The sequence below is a fragment of the Erpetoichthys calabaricus genome, chromosome 7, assembly GCF_900747795.2.
Source record: "Erpetoichthys calabaricus chromosome 7, fErpCal1.3, whole genome shotgun sequence".
Lineage (NCBI taxonomy): Eukaryota > Metazoa > Chordata > Cladistia > Polypteriformes > Polypteridae > Erpetoichthys > Erpetoichthys calabaricus.
Genome location: NC_041400.2, coordinates 17,096,527 through 17,116,705, shown reverse-complemented (window position 1 = coordinate 17,116,705; position 20,179 = coordinate 17,096,527). Strand labels below are relative to the sequence as shown.

The 20,179-nt window shown below is 35.6% G+C and overlaps 1 protein-coding gene across 2 annotated transcripts in view; it reads left to right on the top strand.

The window, feature by feature from the left end:
• naf1 (nuclear assembly factor 1 homolog (S. cerevisiae)) overlaps window positions 1–20,179 on the top strand; it is a 53,404-nt gene that overhangs the window by 11,209 nt on the left and 22,016 nt on the right. For both annotated transcript variants that reach the window (XM_028792536.2, XM_051929796.1), the window contains 5 exons: window positions 1,937–2,030; window positions 4,579–4,661; window positions 7,623–7,783; window positions 15,655–15,706; window positions 20,091–20,178. In XM_028792536.2, coding sequence (XP_028648369.1) covers window positions 1,937–2,030; window positions 4,579–4,661; window positions 7,623–7,783; window positions 15,655–15,706; window positions 20,091–20,178 — 478 coding nt within the window. The remainder of the gene's footprint in view (window positions 1–1,936; window positions 2,031–4,578; window positions 4,662–7,622; window positions 7,784–15,654; window positions 15,707–20,090; window position 20,179) is intronic.

Here is a 20,179-nt window from a genome sequence, read left to right as displayed (position 1 = left end):
ACATTTTAATAAAGTTCAAAATTCATCCAGACTCATGTTTGCATGGTTTAGTAACTGTTAATCATTAGTCATCTTGGTGAGCATTAACTGGTTTTTCAACTTGTAAAAGAGGTAGACTTTTTAGAGAGTTTAAAGTGGAATGTCTTGAATAATGTCCAGCAATAAAAAGTCTGAATTGTAAAATGCCATACAATAAACATTCTTCCTAGTATAATAGCAGGGAATTTAACTTTAAATGTTATCTGTGGAAGCAGATTATTCTTGTCATTTCTGATGCACCAGTTCATTTGAGTAAAATGCTTAGATTAATTTTACACTTCCTTAAGAATGTGGAATTAAATACAAAATGGTTTTGATCCATATTAGAAAACAGTTGATGAAAACATTTGTAATATTTTGCCTGTTAGTTTAAATGTTTTGATATTCTAAAAGTAGATATTCCACCAAAGTAAATAGATCAATATTCTGTATCTTCTTCTTGATTGGCTTTTCATTATGCCATTTGTAAAGTCTCTGTATTTTGTACTGTATTTTGTGTTTTTGCTCTCACATGTCAAAGAGTAGACAGATAGATTCCATCTGCCAACTTAGAATCTAACTTGGCTGCATTTGAATGTCGGTGTGTGCATGATTCAACCTTCTTATAGACGGGAAACCCATCAAGTTTGGTCCTGCCTTGTGATTGACACTGACCCCTAAGCCCTTGAATTGCGCTCCGTGTTTTGTTATGCTGCTTGTCTACTTTATAATGGCCTGTCAACACTTCTATACTTGGTTCTTACCTTGTGACTGATGCAGCTGTCTCTCCTATGTTGAAATGTTGGGTTAGGAAAATGAACACAGAAATGAAATATATAAAATGTGTGTTCTGTTACATCAAAAACACCAATTAAAGCAAAATGAAAAGAAAAGAAAAAAGTAAAATGAATAGGGCAGTAAAATTAGTTGTCGGATAAGGACAGGATTAACTACTATAGTGTATAAATTACTGACATTGACCTGTCTGAATGTAAAATGGATGTATGTCTATAAAAGTGTCAAAAGTGTATAGAAGGAAAATGTCATATGAATTATACTGTTACTCTCAATAACAAGTAAGTTGATTGTGTGATTTAGGCACTATCATCATTTCTGATGTAATTGTATAATTGTATAATAATATTAACTGTATAATTCTAGTGATATCTGTGAATGAAACAAGTTCTATACTTGAAAAATATCCACACCATTGTAGCTCCCAGCTGTTCAGAAAGAGAATGATTTCTCTTCTGAGTTGCTTGAGGCTGAATCATTTAAGGTCATATTTATCATTTATGCTAACATACCATCTGCTCATAGTCTGGAATACACCCTGAATTAACACAGGGTCAAAAAAATCTTAATGTGGGTTAAGCAGGTTCAGTCAATGTATGACTTAAAAATAAGACATTAGTACATGGAGTTCCTTCTATCGCAAGGGTTGTCTTTTTGCTCTTGCATTTCAAATTCATTCTGAAATATTGCAAATACTAATTACAGCTGCAGTTGAAACTGTTGATATCATAAAAGCCTCCTTTAGGGGTGGTACAGGGACACAGTGCTCAGCGCTGTCCTTTTTCACAAAGCTGCAGAACATGCTGCTGAACATTATTCTGTTCTGTTCTACATACTTCATGCAGTCTCTTAATTTGAGATCTGAGTTATAGAGATGCAGCATTATCCATTGCACCACTTCATCACTGTCTGAAGTAAATTAATAGTTCTGTGTATATCAATTAAACCACAATCAATTTTAAACTTGTAGTGATGTGTAACCAAATGAGTGTAGATGGCTTTGTTTCCTTGAAGTTTGCCATATTTGACTAATAGCAAGAGTGGTGCAACTGAGCTTTTATGCAAGGCCTTTTAGAGACAGCTAGTTTTAAATGTTTCTCTCACCAGTGTTTTCTTTTTGCAGGATCTACCGGATGTAGAAGACGTCACAATCATTGTGCCAGAAAATGTTGTTTTAAAGCCCGTTGGTGTAGTGTCAAGTATAGTTGAACAGTTAGGTATGGAGCCTGATATCTTAAAAATGGAATCTTTACACTTTTTGTCTTTTGCCCTTCTAAACACATCTTTTATTTTAACATTCTACATATGAACCTTTTACACTTTGAATTAACTGTTTATAGAAATAAATTGTTGTCTTCACAAATATGCAGTGAATACACTTGATTCCTAGTTTCCATCCTCTTTCTCTGTATGTTTAGCATTCGTTTGCTCAGAGGTTGATGTGCTTGGTGCTTCCTGAGCAGCTCTTCTTTTCTGCACCCTAGCGGCCCGCTGCTTCTCTTTTATCTTTTCGCGTCAAAACTTAAGTTAGTTTTTGTGTTGCAATTACTTAGTACATTTTCTTTAATCTTTCACTCAATCTGGCACTTAAGTCTTCAATCTGCCTCAAGAATGATTAGCGAAGGTGGTAGGGAATGAGAACGGCACCCGTACGCATGCGCCGCATGGCCACCCTGCTGCGCGCTGCAGAGAGTTGATTCTACAATAAAATAAAAAGAGTAATAAAATCATCACCCCAAAAACGGATAGTAGACGTCACATAGTATATGTGTACCAAATTTCAAGTCAATAGGTGAAACAGTTTGCGAGCTACAGGTGATTTAATATCCTGGACAGACAAACGAACAGCCACGGTAGTAGCGCATTATAGAAGAAGATATGCATTTGTCACATGAAATTTCATTTTGAAGTTATGTGTTTTCTATACATTTTTTAAAAATACATCTTGCCTTTTCTTAGTGAAGCTATGGGGCATGGGAATGCTGTAAAACAAAAGACTAGAAACTTACCAGATATATCCATTTTTAAAGCGAGCAAAGCTGTCCAGCATTAATCCGCATCTCAAGATTACACTCACTTTGGGAAAATATCTTTTCAAACAAAATTTACCAGTTTTATGAGATTCAGCCATTTTAAAAGAAGAGCAGCTGTGCGCACAACATCAGTTCTTGTCTTCCTTTGCAACAACCTTTCACCCACAGGGGCATGGTTTCCTCTTGAATGACAAAATCACAGTAAACTGTTCATGCTACATTCTTGATTTACTTCTGTATGTGAGAACTCCTCCCAGGAAGGCCATTTCTGTCACACACGCAAATAGAAAATGTATCCTTACCTCATGTAACAATATTAGGAATATATTTCAAAATGATTATTTCCAAATTCTTTTTAGTAGTCATAAATATGCATTGGAAATACGGAAGGCATTTTTTTTATTTTTTGAAAGTTTTGTTGCTTTGAAGAGGATATATTCACTACATTTTTAGGCCTTTATTTTCTGGCGGCGCTCTGTGCCCCAGACGTTCCATTATGTATTTTTTAAAATTTATGGAAAACGCTTAACTTCAGAGCACAATTTCATATTGCAAATGCATACCACGTTTGTGCAGAAATAAATTTGTCTTGAAAAATAAAAAAACCTCTCGTTTAAGTAATACAGTAGAACCCAGTTTATTAGTGCCCTAATTTACTGAGGTTCCGAATTACCCAAGATGAGCCTGTAAGTAATTCATAAAAGCCTTGCCGTGAATTCTGTACCAAGTGCGTAAAGTCTATACTTTTAACCTTGACTGTATAGAGTGCAGAAACTGGTAACTGTGGAAATGTGGGCATGATTCAATCACCCCTTTCTTTGGCTATTGTCATTGTGTCACCAGTGTTGACCGTGTACACATGCTATACTGTTTCATTCACGGAGGACTCTGTGTTTATGCATTTCAAAGCACTATTTTGAACTGCTGGTGGGAACTGCAAGCCCTCATTCTCTGGCTCAGTGACAGTCTGTCACTTAACCACATTGAGCGGTGCTTTCCTGGTGACGTCAGCTGATCTGTCCCTGTGACATCCCTGACCTTCTCTTCACAGAGGTGCCGCTACACTCCACCCGTCCACATTGTAAATCCTACCATTCTCACCAATGGAATTGGTGTGGACTCGCACCACGAAACATCTCATTTTGAATATCTGCAACGTGGTTAGTTGTTAACCTATGGGCTGTGGCTCAGAGGCAAGTGCTTTGCGGAGTGAGCTAAATGGAGCACTACATGAGTCAGCCATACAGAGCCCACCTCTGACCGCTGTGCACTTCCATGATGACGTCAGCTGATCTCTCTCTTTGTGTATCAGCCCCCACCTTATCTGCACAGCATTATCACTATTGGGACCACATGATTTATCCAAGTTTTCAGCTATCCGATGTGGTATTGGTCCATGTCACCTTGGATAATATGGGTTCTGCTGTATTTAGGCTTTATAAATTTATCTTTCAGATTTTTTTTTTCCCCCCATTCAAACCATTTTTCATCTCTGAAAAGGCAAACTTTAAAGCTGGTTGGTTCAACTGGTGAATGTTTAATTGAAATTGCATATTTTTACATGTTTTACGTACCAGATTTTTTGACGTTTCCTTATTGTCCATATTGTATGATATGGAAGAGGAGAGCGATCTAGAATATAATCATCAGTTAATTTCAAATTACTTAATGAACCTTGACTAATTAATTCATAAAGATGTTTGTAAGATAAATATTTATTTATGATTTTCAGTAATCATAGAATCACTGAAGGACACGCTGCCACTTCAAGATGAAAGTATCATCTTTAATGAGAAACGACTTGCAGTTGGAAAGGTAAGTTAGAGCCAGTTATAGAAATTCAGAACATTTTATTTTCTTTTTGCCACTGTATGTGTCCTGTTAGTCTTTTTTTCCCCTTCTCTTTTGAAACATTTTATTTCATTGTTAGACACATTTTCTTATTTTGTCCTTTATTCTGTCTGTAGAAAATCCATTTATTTAATAATGTTAAGAATTAATCTTGTATAATTCCAAACAAAACCCAAAGGTGGAACGTATCCTGACCTTACACCCGGAATAATTTAGTTTGCAAGAAGAGAAGAATAGATTTTATTTCAGACTTCATTCTCTATTTAAATGTTTTAACTTCTACTACAATAGGCATATACAGGGGAAAAAAGGCAGAATTAAAAGGTTATCAGCAGAACGTCTATTAAACACCTTTTTTTATCCTGAGTTGTCTTTGTGTTTTTAGGCTACTGTATATAGCTACAACATACAATATATAAATCTTGGATTAAAAAAAAAAAAGACAGAGATGCCCATTTGCTCTTGAAAGATGAGAATCTAAAGGATAGATTTTTTTTGTTTACCTGATAATTTACTTAATATCAATCTTGGCATAAAAAACAAATTTATAGCCACCATTAAGGATCTGTAAAAGAATTGCAATAATTATTTTTTCAGCAGTTTTCTTTTGCAAAAGACCATATTTTTCTTAATTGCTGTCATAATAGGTTGTCTTTGAAGCTGTGTGTTTTATGGTACTGCTATATGATATTCACTGTTAGATTGAACACTTCTGCATGTAAAATGACTAATTGGCAGATGCGTTCTTTTGAGTAAGCCACTAGACCAGTACATTTAAAAGGTCAATAGTAAAATTTGTTGCATGCAATTAAAAAAAAAACTCTACATTTACAAAAGTTGACCGTTGAATAAATAGGTGTGCAATTTTGTTACAGAGTTTTTCTTTTTATAGATTTTTAAGGCTTCCAAAATTTTAAAAAGGACTGTCCACAATCAAATAAGTGATGAATGTTTGTCAGTTTTTCTAAGTCTTCAAATTTTTAAACCTAAACTTTAAATTACAAAGGAAATGGATTTCAAGCACTATATATTCTGCAAAAGGTATTGTAATTGACAAAGGCTTCAGATAACCGAAATGTTATATGTGCCTCTCATATATGGACATGACTTACAGTGAATGATTAATAATTAAATACTATGTAAACGTAAATATGAATGTAATTAAGTGCTCCTAGTACCTTACCACAGGTAATATAAGGTGTTAGTGAAGCGGATATCATAAAAGTGTAGAAAAGTGTTGCTTTTTTGTTTTTTAAAGTATAACACACATTAATGCCAATGTTCTAGCAAAATACTGCATATGATAACATTCTAAAAAAGCTTAAACCAATGCAGGATTGTAGGTTTTCTGAGCCTCTCCTATCAAAATCAGGCACAAGGTAGAAAGCAGGCCTTGGCAGCACATCTGGCTTCTGTAAATAATATGGCTAATTAGAACACCAGTATTCAATGTGAAATAATATTGTGTCAAACCTTTCTCTGCTTCAGCACCTGATGAAATGTGTAGACTGTGTTATAGGTTTATAGAAACGATTACTGTTTTGTTTTCCTCAATACTTCATTTTTTTAGTGATTGCTAGAAACTGGATTATTTCTATTTCCTACATATTATACTCATTATCAGTTGTTTACACGTAGTCTTCTAAGCTCATATAGTTGCATTGATGAAAGTCCGCCCTCTTTGTTATTAGGATACATTTAAAACATAGGGAAACAAATTTTGTTGCCACGAAGTAAAAGGCTCTGCTCTTTAGACTATAATCATAGTTGATCATGGAAGTTTACAGTTATTGCCTATTTAAATGAATAATATTCCATCTGAATGTAAGACTAAAAAAGCTTCTTATTTTTGTTTTCTTACAGCCATGTATCTTTCCTCCACCCGGCTCCAATACCCATTTAAAACAGAAAAAACATTAGCGCTCTTGATATCCCTTAAGTGAATGTTTTTTTTACATTGCATTAGCAATGTTATGAGAGACAGCCTTATATCCACTATGAAAGGAAAGTACTCTTCTAGTATCTCTCCACACTAGGAATAATGCTAAGATACTTTTTGTATGAAAATGTGCTATATAAATAAATGTTGTTGTTGTTACTGTACTTTATTGCACATGACAGAAATGACTACGTAAACTTGTAACATGCATTTCATCATAGATAGTACTTTATTTGTCCCAGTGGGGAAATTTATCATTTTTGCAAAAGCTCAAGAAATATTTAAATAAAATGACAACACCAAGGCCCCACAAATACACATAAGAATTAATTCAGACTTGGCTAAAGTTCACAAAGAAGTCAGAGCGACGCACTATAAAGGCATATTTCTATAGGTATAAAGGAGCCCCAGCAGCTTTTCTTGACACACGTCTGTTGAATAATTAATTAGTTGGCTTAAACTCCTCCATGCTGGCGTGTCAAAGAGAGGATATACAGCAATGCTCATGATGGCCATCAGGTTTGCCTTCATTCTCTCCTCCGAAACAACCTTTCTTGAGTCAAAAGTGTGTCTAGTAATTGAGACTTTTTTCGTAAGGTTTTTTTCTTAAGGTGATATTACCAGCCTAGCATACTACAGCGTATAAAATCTCATTGACCATCAAAGAGTCACAGAGCATGAAAAGACTATCACTGCCTAAAAATAAAGCAATATATAGGCTAATTTAGTTTTACCAGTTAACTCTAAATAAACTACTTTGGAATATTAGGGGAAATTGAATTAGAAATAGAAATTCCAAGTTAACTGTGGGTGAATGTGTAAATATCCATGCAGTGACTGACCTGGTAATGAAGCATAGCTCGCTAGAGCACTGAGGTACCAAAACTAATTAATATATCACCATACTGCCCACACAATTGTAATATTTATTCATAACTTTTGTTTATTATTTTACACCATGCTTTAATCATTTTTCTCCACAACAGGTGTTTGAAATATTTGGACCAGTCTTCCATCCCTATTATATTCTGAGGTTTAATTCACCAGAACATATTGAAAAAAAAGAGATCAAAATGAAAGACACAATGTTTTTTGCCCCAGATGTGAAAGATTTGACAGAATATATATTACCAGAAAAACTTAAAAGGTATGTTGTAATTAAATGAAATGTAGGTTATTTATTTACCTGCAGAATTTTCTAACTGCAGCTAACAGTTTCTCAAAAATTGTTGCCAGTAGTTTTTTTTGATTTTATTAAGCTGTATGTTTAAGATAAGTAACATCCAGCAAAGTGGGTTGTGGAATAATTGGAGATGTATGACATTCTGTTTAAAATTTTTAGGTTATGTTCATTTGTTTCAGGTTTCCTATTGTATGTGTGAACAGACCCTTCAATGCAAAAAGCCAGTATTTAATTAATACTTTAGCAGCTCCATTGCATTCCTATATCTTACTCCAGCAGTCGTCTACTGACTTATTGCACTACAAGCTAGAGCTTACCATCAGTCCTTGGTTTATCTGAAGGAGCTAAACAAATGCACAAATCTGCCCTTGTAAACCTGCTAACTGATCCTTTACTAGCAGTAATTCACAAGATGTGAGATTTTAAAAATTAGACTTTGGCACTGTCTATCTGAACAGTCAGAAACTAACAATGCTTTGTGCCACCATTTTTCTATCAGAACAAATCTGGCAATAAGTGTAAATATATGCCATCTTAGAAAGATGGTGACCACTAATCAGTCAGACTTTTACTAGGATATGCTCTGGAAACTAATCCACTGGGAATCAACAGAGAGAGAGTGAGAGGAAGGGATGGAGATAGTGACACTATGGAAGGGAAGGATAGAGTACAGGCAAAGCAATAGGGCCATGGAGGATCAGAGAAGGATGTGATTTCTCCAGACAATAGGTGGCAGCATGGAGTCTCCAAATGGAACAGAGGCTATAGTGTTGCTTGTTCAAGAAAGGCTGGAATTCCTGACATATCGAGGGATATCCCATATGTTGCGTTGGGGGTTTAGTGTCAGTTGAAGCCCATATAGAGCTCTAGGTGGGGATCCTTAAGTTACCAAACCCTTTACCTTGGGGACTCCCCTTACCTCCCCTCTGTGTCCATAGCATGCATGCATTCAGCATTATTAGACTTTAAAGACCAGGTTGGGGGCTGGTGCAGGCACACCTTGAGTTACCATAACTGCACCCCTAAACATCCATAGCACCATTGAGATTTCCGAGCACACACCCCTTAACTTCTATTTACGATGCTCTAATAGGTCATCTATGTTGCCTAGTGGACTATCCGGCTCTGTGACGGTTTGGGAAGGGGGATTTGACTATAGTAACACCAAGGACTGCTAAAATAAGTTGTTGCTTGGTGGCTTTATAGGCATAGATGGTTACCTCTTATCTTAGAAATGCTTTCAAGATTCATGTTGCACCACTTAGCTGATAGTGGAATTTCTGTTTTAACTTTATTTTGAAATATTCCAAGTATACTTAATGTTCACATTCATGCAGTTGTATTTTTTATAAGTTCTTTCATACTTTGCTTCCTTGTGAATGTTCTCTGTCCTCTGGTAGTCATTCTGGAAATTCTCTATATTCATTTTTTAACCTTCCTCCTGTCCCTGATTACATGCTGTAATTTATTATAAGCAAACAGGGCCTTTTCTCTAGTGTACTTCTAGCACTCTGCATGAAAGCATTCCATGCGACTGGAGTCTAATAAGGTAAAAGACATTTTATGCTTCCTAAAGGGATCATAGGCATAATTGAAGACCACTGCTTGTGAAAGTTCACTGTACAACATGCATTGATCTTTCTTCTGATAGCTTCTCATCAAAAGAATGATAGATCTTGACCCTTTATACTGTATATACTTCTAGTCAGCACTGACTGAGAAAGCAGTCACAGCAGGAGATTTATTAGCCTGGAGGGAAGCAAGTTCAATTATGTGCTTTCATAAAATAAGTAAACACAAAAATTATTAATTTGTTTCGGTATATTAAAGAGATTTTATTATTGTTAGTAATCTCAGCATTTCCGAAATATAACTTAAAGGGGGTTCTATGGTATTTTTGCATGCAAAAACTGTACAGTGTTTGCTGCCAAAAAGCAAATAATATTTTCTGTTTTCCAAACAAGTATCAGTTTAGCTATGAAAGAATGTGACATCATCATGGTGTCTAAAGATGATTAAAAAATATTAGGAAATGCCTGCTGTGAAGAGTAAAGGTTACAGGTGATTTTATCAGCAGTGTGATTTTTACAATAATTGGGAAGATGAACATTAGAACTTTTCCAGGTTAAGATATGAAAGACACCCACAGTCTAAACATCATGTCTAATCTAATTGCCCAATAATATTTTCCTTAATGAACTTAAACACCAGGAAGCATTTTCCTGTTATTCTTCTTAGTATTTATATAGATACTTTCTTTTTTTCACCTTCATTGGATCATGCATTTTGTTGTTTTGTGTTACAATAGTGTATAATAATTTCTGATGTAGTTCTGAATTTAACTACTGTTTGTTTTTGCCAGTTGAATTTTATTTTTCACTTATAAATTATACATACAGTTAAATATGTAGTGAAATGCTTAGTTGCTAAATGTATAAATGGTAATGGAAGTCTGGCAGCTAATGCTTTGGACAGCAGACTACTAAAGTGTCTTTTCAGTCCATGTGAACAGTTCTCTATATTTGTTGAATACATTAGTGTGTGTGTGTGTGTGTGTGTGTGTGTGTGTGTGTGTGTGTGTGTGTGTGTATATGTATGTGTATACACATTTACAGTATATACTGTGTATTTGAAGAGTAGTTAGATATGGAAATTTATATTGGAAAACAGCATGTAAAATAAAAAACCTTTTGTAGAGGTACCACAGTTTTTCCCATACGTTGCATACATATACAGTGTCAAGGTAAAGCATGTGAACACTTTGGACAAAGCTGCATTCATGTGTAAATTTATCTTAAAATATGGACTGATCCTCATCAAAGTTACAAAAATGAGCAAACAATCTTTTTACAGATAACTTACAAATTGTTGTAGTGTTCTTACACATATTGAAAACATCACTGAAACATTCATAGTGTAGTTTGAAAAACATCTGTGAACCCCTAAGGCTGGTTACTTCAACAAAGATTAACTGGAGTCGGGTGTTGGCAAACATGGAGTCCGATCAATGAAAGGAAATTGAAGGTGCAGTTTAGAGAAATTGAAGGTGCGGGTTAGAGCTTCTTTGACCTATAAAAAAAACAAATGGGAGCAAGGTTCTTAACCTGCAACTGCTCCAGGGGCCTGTACAATGGCTTACCCTGTGCTCTGACCCCAAGGGGTATGCGAAAACTAACAAGTTCCTAATACAAGAAATTGTGTCAGGTGAAATAAAGAACAAAAAAAAGACTCAAATCTTCTGTTCACTAGAATCATCTGTTGAAATGAAGTATGCGCTACAAAAAAAAAACTTTTAGAAGAGCTACAATCAGGAGCTGTTGACTTGAATAAAGCTGTAAAGCGTTACCAAGGAATTTCAAAAAGTTTAGATATTGATTGTGTAAATGGAGCGGATTTATTAACTGTGGCTAACCTCCCTAGAAGGCCCAGTCAAGATCTGATTAGGCACAATAAAGAATGCTCAATGACATTTAGAAAGAACCCCAGAGTAACAGCTAAAGGCTTTTCGTCACTTTACCATATGGAAATCATTGAACAGGCGCAGTGTTCATGACAAAACACCAAGCAGGATGCCGCTGCTCTCCAAAACGAACAAAAAAAAATAACCCCACACCTGAAGTTTACAAAGACTCCAGAACACTACTGGGGAAAATGTTTTGTGGACTGATGAAACTGACGTTAAATTTATTTGAGAAGAATGCACAGTATTATATCTGGTATAAAAAGGCACTCTATCCGAACATGAAAACACCATTCCAGTGGTGAAGTATTATGGAGGGAGCATCATGATTTGGGGCTGACTTGCTGCCTTGGGGCCTGGGCAGCTTGTAGCCATCAAGGGGAAAATGAATTCCCAAATTTATCAAGGGATCCTACAGGGTAATGTCAAGGTAGCTGTTTTCCAGCTGAAGATCAGTAGAGGCTGGATGATGCAGCAGGACAATGACCTTAAACATTGAAGTAAACCTACTACAGAATGGCTTCAAAAAAAGAAAATCCACCTTTTGGAGTGTCCCTGTTAGAGCCCTGGCCTTAAACCTACAGAGATGCTGTTGAATGACCCCAAAAGAGCAATTCACAACAGGCATCCAAAGAATATGGCTGAGCCGAAACAGTTCTGTAAATAAGAATTGTCCAAAATGTCTCCTAAACATTGTGCAGGTCCAGTCCTCTGCTACCTAGAGCTTGTTGGAGGTTATTGCTGCCAAAGGAGGTTTGACCAGTTATTAATTCCGAAAAGTTCACTTTTTCCACAACACACTGTGAATGTTGGATGGATTTGTTCAATAAATACATGAAAGATTATAATTTTGCTTTTATTAGTTTAAGCATATCTTGTTTGTCTGTACTTGTGATTTAGATGAAGACCAGTTAATGCAGCAAACCAGGTATATTCGGTTTATTGATAACTCAAGATTAATTTTAAAAGAGTGAATGTGCCTTGTATTGGACAGTGCTCTACCTAAATTTGGTTTCAATCTTTTGCTCCTTGTTTCTCTGATAGGCCCACCTCAATGTTGAAGTTGATTAAGCAGGTTTGGTGAAGGAAGGCATCAGTATTAAATAGAGTCAGGGTTATAATTTTATGTGTTTCAGAGAGAGGAATTTCACCCTGATGCAACAACAAATGGGTGGCGGGGTGAGTCAGGGTCATTGGAGTATTTCAGTGTAGGGTTTGTAAAGAATGATATGTTTATAATGGACTACCATAGTTATCTTAACATGTGCACATATTAAATTTATTCACTGACATTTTATCTCCAGTAAGTCAAAAATCACTTTGTTAGGTTTGTGATATTTGCTGTTTTACGATTTATGTTTACATCAGTATATGGAGCAGCCATTAGCTGGTTAATGACATTTATGAAGATTAAAACTTAATAATCAAGTTAATTCAAATTTCAAATGTCGCACACCTGATGCTTTAATTTTCTAAATATTTCTCTCCTTTTTTAGAATTTTTCCAAATTTAAACTGAGAAGTGTGATTTCATAAAAGTCGCTTTAAGATTGATAATTCAAAATTCCTATACAAAAGCCTTCTTGTTGTGTTACTTTCAAGCTACCTCACATTAAGTAATCAAACGTTACTATTTATTGTTTTCCTCTAGGGGGCGCTATCTCCCTGGAAATACATTCGTTTTGCAATTGTGGCGTCTTAAGTGACCTGAAACTATATAGATATAATATCAAAAGGCGATACCCCTCCCTTAGTGATACAGCAGTAAGAAATCACTTAGGAGAAATAACTTCGCTTTCTTTAACGACGAATTACATGGCATTACAGATGAAGGAAGCCATGGCAAGACTTTTCACCAAAGTGGGATTTCTATGTATACAGTCTGCCATTTTCGTCGCTACGCTGGAAGGATTTTCAGGATCAGATGACGGTTTCTCCCATCCGTCCGTCGGCTTCAAAAGTGTGCCAGGCAATGTTCCAAGGCTTTATACTCTTTCTCCATGTGCAGGCCCTTACTTAGGTAAATCATGCCATTCCAAACAAGGCAAAGAGAGGATACAATTTCATGCTGACTCTTAACACACAGAAATAGTGCACATTGCCCATTTGCAGTTATTCTTAACATGTCTTGTCTTAAGATGCTTGCCTAGCAATTTTAATTGATGAGCCCCTATGTGCTAAATCTGGCTTTGTATTAGCTGTACATGTGAGAAGAAAAGAAAAGCAGATTTAAAATATTTGCACAGAGACATATTAAACTTATATTTTGATTACACTTATGAATTTGTATTAATGCAAAATTAGTTATTGAATTGGATTGATTATAAATGTAGATATTAGTCATAACTAAAGATGACTTCACAATTAATCTGGTACCAGTTAAATTTGTGTCCAAAGTGCTTTAGTCAAATTTTAATCGTTAAATTAGTAAACAATATTTTGGTTTCAAAAAAATCCAAAGAACGATAATAAGTTGGTGTTTGCTTATTTCTTGTTAGGAATTAAGTAAGCCCACTAATTGCATGTCTCTTTAAGACTGTGCTTCTGTTAACGCATTGCATGACACATGATTAGAGAGATTTGCCTTGTGTTTCAGAACAACTAATGTGTGGCCAATATGGACATTTTTGAAACGCTAACTAAATCCAATTTTTTTTTTTTTTAAATAGTGTTTAGTCAGTTGCGTGTAAGGTTAGCGCCTTGTACAAGGTTAGATCCTGTATAGTGCATCCAGTGACAGGCATTCACAGTAGTTATTGTACAGCCAGTTAATTTTCTGTTTTTTATCTTTTTTGTTATCATTTAAGTAGAAATTTGTATGCTGCAAAATGAAAACTGTTTTTGATTTTGTTCTATTTTGCATGTGTGAAATATCGTGTTGTTCATTAATTTTGTTAAGTATTTTGTTGCGTACTTATCTTGTGTTTGTTACTTACCCTGAGGAGCCTAATGTACTAGCCCAGTAGTATTTAAGCTGAAGCTGCTGTAAGATAGGCAGCTTTGGTATTGTAATTTTGATTCCTGCCTTTTGCTATTGTGTTCTTCATCTTGGTTTACTGATTTCAACCCCATCTTTGTTTTGAAGGTATTGTTTCTGGTTTTTGTGATTCTTGGATTTGTTTGCAATTTTGCTGCTTTGCTTCTTATCCATTTTAAATCGTTTAATAAATAAATATGAATAATTTTGTTTTTGTTTATTCTTTGCATAAGATGTTTTTAAATGGTTACCTGACTTTAAAAGAGCATTGTTTAATCTTTTTACCATTTAAAAACTTAGACCAGTTTTTTGTGCCTGTGCTGACTTAAAGCCTGCCATATGAATTGGAAAAAGGCTGCCTAGGGTGAGACTTTTTCAGTGGGTTCAGACCACCAAAGAGTGTAGGTCTGTTTTTTGTTAGTTTTGAGGGCTGTAGTCCATTTTGATTTGTTGGAAGCAAGAATCCCAGCAGCCCTGAACATGCAAGTAACAATTTTACTTTACTCTGTATATGTGACGGTATTGACCCTGTGAATCTGTAGCCATGTTTCTAATAACTCAAAGATAAACACAATTATTCTGTTCCTTTTATTGTGGCAGTATTTGGCACTGTATTGAATGGAAGTAACCTTAGCACTCACTCAGTTTACTCAGCTGACAGTTGATTGGTGAAAACATTGGTTTCTCAAGGCTCATGTGTTTTTACTTTACAACTTATTCTATAATGACATAAAAGTGGCAATAATGAAAGTCTTATTTTTTGCCTTGAAAATGCAGTAGGATCTTCCTTCTCTAAGTTAAGCTATGCATGATTTTTAATAGGCTGAATTATAATAGGTTGGATATCCACAATCCCATGCCAAAAATAAAGCCCAGAAAGTACCATTTGTTATAAATCCTTACTTTTGGCTCTCTTGTAATATGTAACATGCGCCTCTTTATTTTGTATACATGAATTTTTACACTTAATGTCTACTTAATTAGTTTTTGTTAAAAACAGAAATTGTATAGGTTGCCTTTTGACCAACTTTTGGAAGGAACCATTAACACCAGAATCAAATGTTACTTTTCATCCAAATTTATTATTTTCATAAAAAAAATTGTATAAAACACTGGAAACTGCCACCATGCTAATCATAATATAGTTACCTTAGCTGACTAGTTTTGCATTAAAAAAATTAAACCTCCCTGTTAAAATTATTTGTGTGTATCATACTGTAATCCCTATGCAAAATGTTCATAAAAAATCGCATTTTAGCATTTTTCTTTTAAAAACAGTTTAAAACATAATATTTGGATATTTGTGCACCTCCATCTTCAAAATGGATTTCTTAGATGATGTCATTTAGGTTTGTTTTCTTCAATTTCTGTAACTCCTTTTTTTACCCCCTTTCTGCAGTGAAAGAGGCTCTGATGCGTCATGGAAAAATGATCAGGAACCACCGCCTGAGGTAAAAGAATGGCAAACTACATATTTCTATTTTATGACAGTCTAAAGCTAAATATTTTCTAACAGAATAAGTACAGTGTGACTCATTTTATGGATGTTTGGGCACTGCTACATCTTAACTTGTCAAGTGTTTTCAAATTCAGTACACTGGGTAGCATTTTTTAAGATATCAGTAAAGGAAAATATTTCCACTTGCCTTTAAATATAGAAGTTAGTATGTCTTCAAAGTGAATTGTAAAAGATAATAATGTTTCTTTTTTTCTTAATGTACATCACAACCTTGACTGTCTATTCTCCTACGAAATGTTAAATGCAAGTTTGTTACAGTCAGGTCCATAAGTATTTGGACACTAACACAATTTTCATAATTTTGTCTCTATTTGCCACCATAATGGATTTGAAATGAAGAAATAATTACATGATTGAATTGCAGGCCTTCAGCATTAATTCAGAGAGTGTAACAGAAATATTGTATGATCCATTTAGAAATGACAGACATTTTTATACATGGTTCCCCCCATTTTCAGGGGCTCAAAAGTATTTGAACAATTGACTGACAAGCTGTTCTATAGCCAGGTGTGAGTGGGTGCCTCATTTTTTCATTAACTATTAAGCAGGTAGAAGGTCTAGAATTGATTCCAAGAAAGGAATTTGCATTTGGAAGTTGTCACTGTGATCTCCCAATATGAGACCCAAAGAGCTGCCCATGCAAGTAAAAACAGACCATCATTAGGCAGAGAAAACAAAACAAACCCTTTAGAGAGATAGCAGAAACACCAGGAGTGGTCAAATCAACCATATAGTACATTCTTGGAGAGAAGGAATGCACTGGTGAGCTCAGCAACACTACAAGGGCTGGACAACCATGGAAGACAACTGTGCTGGATGATCACAGAATTCTTTTGTTGGTGAAGAAAAATTAATTCACGATATTTAGCTAAACCAAGAACACTCTCTGGGAGGTAGGTCTATCATTACCAAAGTCTACAATCAAGAGAAGACTTCACAAAAGTAAATAGAGAGGGTTGATGACAAGGTGCAAACCACTGGTAATCCTCAAGCACAGGAAGTACAAATTGGACTTTGCCAGAAAATAATTTTAAAAAACCAGTCCAGTTTTGGAACTGTTTTCTTTGGACAAATTAATTTGTACCAGAATGATGGGTGGAGAAGAGAAGGAATGGCTCATGATCTGTAACATACCACATCATCTATGAATCATGTTAGAGGCAGTGTTATGGCATGGGCATGCTTGATTGCAAATAGAATTGGGTCACTGGTGTTTATTAATGATGCAGGATCATTTCTGAAGAGTACAGGACGGTACTGTCTGCTCAGATTCAGACAAATGCTGCAGAACTGATAGGACAACACTTCACAGTACAGATGGACAATGAACCAAAACATACTGTGACCTCAAACCAAGTGCTTTTCAAGGCAAAGAAGTGGAATATGCTTCAATGACTAAGTCAGTCAATTGACCTCAGCCCAACTGGACATACATTTCAGTTGCTGAAGACAAAACTAAAGGCAGAAAGTCCATTGAACAAGCGGCACCTGATGACACCTTGCAGTAAAAGGTCTAGCAAAGCATCAGTAAGGTGGAATCACGGGTTCTAGACTTAAGGCAGTCATTGACGCTAAAGGATTTGCAACCAAGTACTGTATCGTTATATTTATGATTGTTAGTTTGTCCAGATACTTTTGAGCCAATGAAAATGGGGTTGGGGGGGGGCATATATAAAAATGTCTGTCTTTTCTAAATGGCTCATACAATGTTTTTGTTAACTGCCTTAAATTAAAACTGCAAGTCTACACTTCAGTCACCTCTTGATTGCTTCATTTCAAATCCATTGTGGCGGCGCACAGGGCTTTAAATTATGAAACTGTATAAATATTTTCGAACCTAACTGTACCTTTAATGCTCCTAATTTATAATGTGTTATGAAACATTAGTAGTATTTTGGTAAAAATGCTGACCTTCAGCTTTCGTTACCTCACAGTTGTCATAAAAAAGCAAACATGCTGTGACACTGTTCCTCTTGTAAGTGGTAAATGCACAGACATCTGTAGCCATTTTTGAGTAACAATTTATTTAGAGACCAGTCCTTGAGCATCAAAAATTGCCAATTCTCCTCCTCACCACCTGTACCATCACCACCTTTGTGTTTACACATCACACAAATTGATAGAATAGTTATTAACAAAGCAAATGCAAAATGATCAGTCTGATAAAATAGAGAAAAAAACAAAACAATGACATATATATTTATTACTCTAAAAACACATATATCCAATCAGTGTCATGTTGATAAATTTACAAACATTGGGGAAGTGTTGCATTCTTGAACATGCGAGTAAGACTTTCACATACTGTGTACACTATAAATATCTAAATAAGTGAAATCAAAGAATGAAATTTACGAAAAGTTTAAAAAGAAAAGAAAACCTCATATAGAAGGTAAAAGCAACAGTATTCCCCTACTTTAAAGTAGTATGGGAGGGCTTCCATTCCTGGAAAGTCCCATACATTCGAAGCTTCAAGTTATTTACTTTCAAAGAATAAAATGTACATGTCTGTTAAATTAAAATTATTTAAATAAGTGGAAAATTAAAAATTGCACCATAACTTCAAAATTCGAGGCAGTGTGCGTGTCTGCCGCTAGGCGGAGTGCAAAACCTACACTATTATTGCTTACATTCTTAGTCACGTGCATGCATCCTCTACAAGTGGTTGTGCTTTTGGTTGTATCTCTGTTTACACTGAATTAACACGCTTCATTTCAAGCCTAAGGTGTCTGGAATTAAGCGTAAAAGCAGCGGTAATGTACTGCTAAGAGCACCAGGAAATAACAATGGAAACAAAAGTGAAAATAATAGAGAGTAGAATGAGGCGAAAAGTTGGTCATTATTGCTCATTTGTATAAAATAAACTGTTGAAACATCAGCACAATTCTGATGAACAAGGACAAGATCGTGGAACATGCCAGCTTGCTGGCTGTAAGCGAGTCTACTGAGATCAGCTGACTGAAAACAAGGAAAAAAATAAGAACTTTTTTGTTGCTAAACTGCACTCAAAATCAATACGGAAATGCTGTGTGTAAATAATATGTGGTTTCCAGACTTGCACCACAGAGAAGATGAATCAAGATTTCTTTAAAAAAAAAAAGTTTTATAGTTGTCTCAAAGTTATCCAAACTAGAGCTGTCAGTAACACTGTGACACTATCCTCATCTTGCAGTCACTCCCTTCTCGGCAGAGGTGGCCTTAGGGGTGTGTGGGGCCTAGAGCTGACCAACCCCACGTAGGGCCGGTGACGTCAAACACTGTTAACCAGTATGTGTGGACTGTATAAACTTGCGCAAATTTAATAAAAATGTTAACATACACTGGATTTTCTCATTACAGTATTCAGCTAAATTTTTGCAAGATAATACGCGGACTTTATCAAAATAAAACTGGAGAATATAACTTGACAAATCCGCTCGAACAGGACACGCAGACCTCAAAAGCGGGGTCCCCTTAGGTGCGGGGCCTGGGGTGGTCGCCCCACTTGCCACCTCCAAACACTATTCTTGCTTCTCAGATTAAAACAGTAGACAGACTTCATGCACAAGTGAGAAAACAGCAAATGAACACACAGCCAGGTCAGCGCCCAGTTTTAAATGTTCCCCACATCAACCAGCACCCTTTTATTTGATAGGTAAGTAAATATGTCTGGCACCTCTGTTTCAGTCTGATACTACATATGTCAGTTGTGGTCTCTAGAGGTTGCAAGTGAGCTCAAACTTAAATGTCTGTGAGGCAGAAATAAGTAAAACGTAATAAATCTATTCCTTTACTTGAGAGTTTTTTTACATACCACATATGTTCTACATGCTAGCGTACTACTGCTTTGTGTTCATTATTCATGTTGCCTCATGACTCAACATATGTATTCATGTAGAGCGAGCTCCGTATGAGCGAATGCACATGTGTGTATTTAGAGTAAAAATCATTGCGGAAAATTCCATTTGCTTTAAATTAACTTGGCTGTTGCTGGCAATGAGCACTGCTCACAACACTCAATTGGTAAATTCTGGAAGAAGCAATAGTTCTTTTCAAAGTAGCATTTCCACTACTTCAGGTCTACTTCCCATGCCCTGCCTGTGCAGTCTATGTCTTTAGACGTGTGCTGGGAGCTTGACTTATTTCAGTGGACATGTTAGTAAATGTGAGACAAGTTAAAACCAGAAATGCTGCTTCTTCTATTCCTGCCCACGCACTGTGTGACTCTGAGCCATTCACTTCACATTGGTGGAAATACTGAAACATTTGTGTCAAAGTCTTCACATAGAAAATTATTTTAAAAAAAATACTAACCCATAATCACATTGTCTTACTAGGCTCTTGATTTCAGTGATGATGAAAAAGAAAAAGAAGCAAAACAAAAGAAAAGGAAGCCTCAGCAAGCAAAAAAGCAAAACTTTTCCAG